Genomic DNA, 1,830 nt, shown 5'->3' with positions numbered 1-1,830 from the left:
TTTTGTAATTAGTGTTGATTAAATATGCTGTTTAGTGAATAAAGCAGCAGAATCTGTATTTTCTGTTCTGACGCTTTGGTAAAAGCAGGACAGAAATATGTTCAATTATACAAAAAACCCGACTTTAAATGCATTCGCAGGTTAGTGAGAAAAGAGGAGAGATTGATAAACATTGTTTTACTTTAATATATAAATCTAATTTAGGCTACACTGAACTTCACGACGCGAGAAATAACAGTATGACGCTTAAAGTCCATCTTTAATAAGGAATTAGAGTTTTTTTGCATTGCATTTGATAATTTCCCATCAACGCTGAACACAGCGGATTGGTTTATTAAATAGTCTACATTAACCTCAGGTAATAATTTACAGATAGCCGTAACATAATACATTAAATGTTAAACTACTGCTGATTTATGTCGGAAACGTTCACAATATTTATCATAGCTTATATATATTAATCTAAACCAGAATGTCTGATATCACAATAAGAAATTATTTAATATGACACTTCTTTATTTGTGCAGTATCTGAGGAAAGTCTGCCGAGATCTGCTGCATCACAAATAAGAATCAAGAGAAGAAAAACAATGTTTGTTTATTACTATATCCGATTTATTATTATTATTATAACAACTAATGCTGTTGCTGATAAATGGGAAATTAAGACATATTCATAGGCTATAGCTAATTCATATTTTTCTGGTACCGTTTTATGCCTAATTCATTTTAAAAGCCAAAAACTTTTAGTTTTAAAATTAGTTTGACGAAACATTTTAATCTTATTTTTAATTAGCGACTTTATTTTTCTGGAATGAACGAAATCTGTTCAAACTCATACATGCGGTTTGATTGTGTCGGTGCTTCTCATAATCTAATTCAAAATTATTAATCAAAAGATACAAATAATTCGGCATATATTGCGACCGGAGCGCCAGAAATGAATTCTCTTCAGCTCTTTAATCTGAAAGAAATAGCTACTTACAAGTGCATTTGATCCGAGTGGCCTGAGAATAAAAGCAGGCATAGCCCAGATGTGTGTGATGTTACTGAGCACTGAATATTGGAGTGCGTCTTCGGTAATCGCGATAAAAACCCGTCTTGCGTTTGCGCAGTTTTTTTGCGTCTGTTCGCGCGGCAGGCCTACGGTTTCATTTCTTCATCAACTCGCATTTAGTCGTGGCTGTCATTTAAAAGGGTCACTGGTGTGTTTTCATTCAGGGCAGTATGTCTCCTCGGGTGTTTAGGGGTTAACGGGTTAGGCGAGCTGGGTGTTCTGAAATACGTGGAAGCTCCACGCAGCCAATCAGAAGTTGGAACAGCTGTCTGGCTGGCCAATGGGAGTGCGCCGAGGGTCAGCCGCAGGTGAAGCGGACAGCAGCGCTGTGTTCGTTCACATTCGTGTGCTGGCGACGTAATGCGCATCCAGAAGAACTCGCTGCGCGCGCGCCGCGATGCGACCGATCTGCCGCCGCGGGGCTCAATCTCCATCTGATCCGGATCTGGAGCCTAATTCCACTGCTTTATAATCAACACTGACTTGTCCCTGCTTAACATGGCTGTGCGCAGCAACGCTCTGGTGCCATTCTCCATCCAAGCCATTCTGAACCGAAAAGAGGAGTCTCGGCATATGAGCGATCTGGATGTTTGTTTCTCCAAAAGCGCTTGTTGGAAAATCTTCGATGAAATGGATGCACCAGACAGAAGCGACGAGAGAGAGCACAAGAGCTACGACTCGGACTCCGGGCTGAGCGAGGACAACGACAGTAAAGCGCAAACCGACGCAAAGCCCGAAAAAGACGCAGATTTAGCGGACGACACGGATCCGGAG

The 1,830-nt window shown here is 40.8% G+C and overlaps 1 protein-coding gene across 1 annotated transcript in view; it reads left to right on the top strand.

Moving 5' to 3' along the window:
• Window positions 1-1,294: 1,294 nt before the first annotated feature.
• Window positions 1,295-1,830, top strand: part of LOC107578337 (homeobox protein Nkx-3.2-like) — a 2,107-nt gene continuing 1,571 nt past the window's right edge. The window contains exon 1 of the mRNA XM_016264306.1: window positions 1,295-1,827. Within this exon, the coding sequence (XP_016119792.1) occupies window positions 1,555-1,827 (273 nt within the window). The 5' untranslated portion in view covers window positions 1,295-1,554. The remainder of the gene's footprint in view (window positions 1,828-1,830) is intronic.

This window comes from Sinocyclocheilus grahami, unplaced genomic scaffold (assembly GCF_001515645.1).
Source record: "Sinocyclocheilus grahami isolate Dianchi unplaced genomic scaffold, SAMN03320097.WGS_v1.1 scaffold9793.1, whole genome shotgun sequence".
Classification (NCBI taxonomy): Eukaryota; Metazoa; Chordata; class Actinopteri; order Cypriniformes; family Cyprinidae; genus Sinocyclocheilus; species Sinocyclocheilus grahami.
Note: the sequence above shows the minus strand (reverse complement) of the source record. Positions and strands in the feature narration are given on the sequence as shown.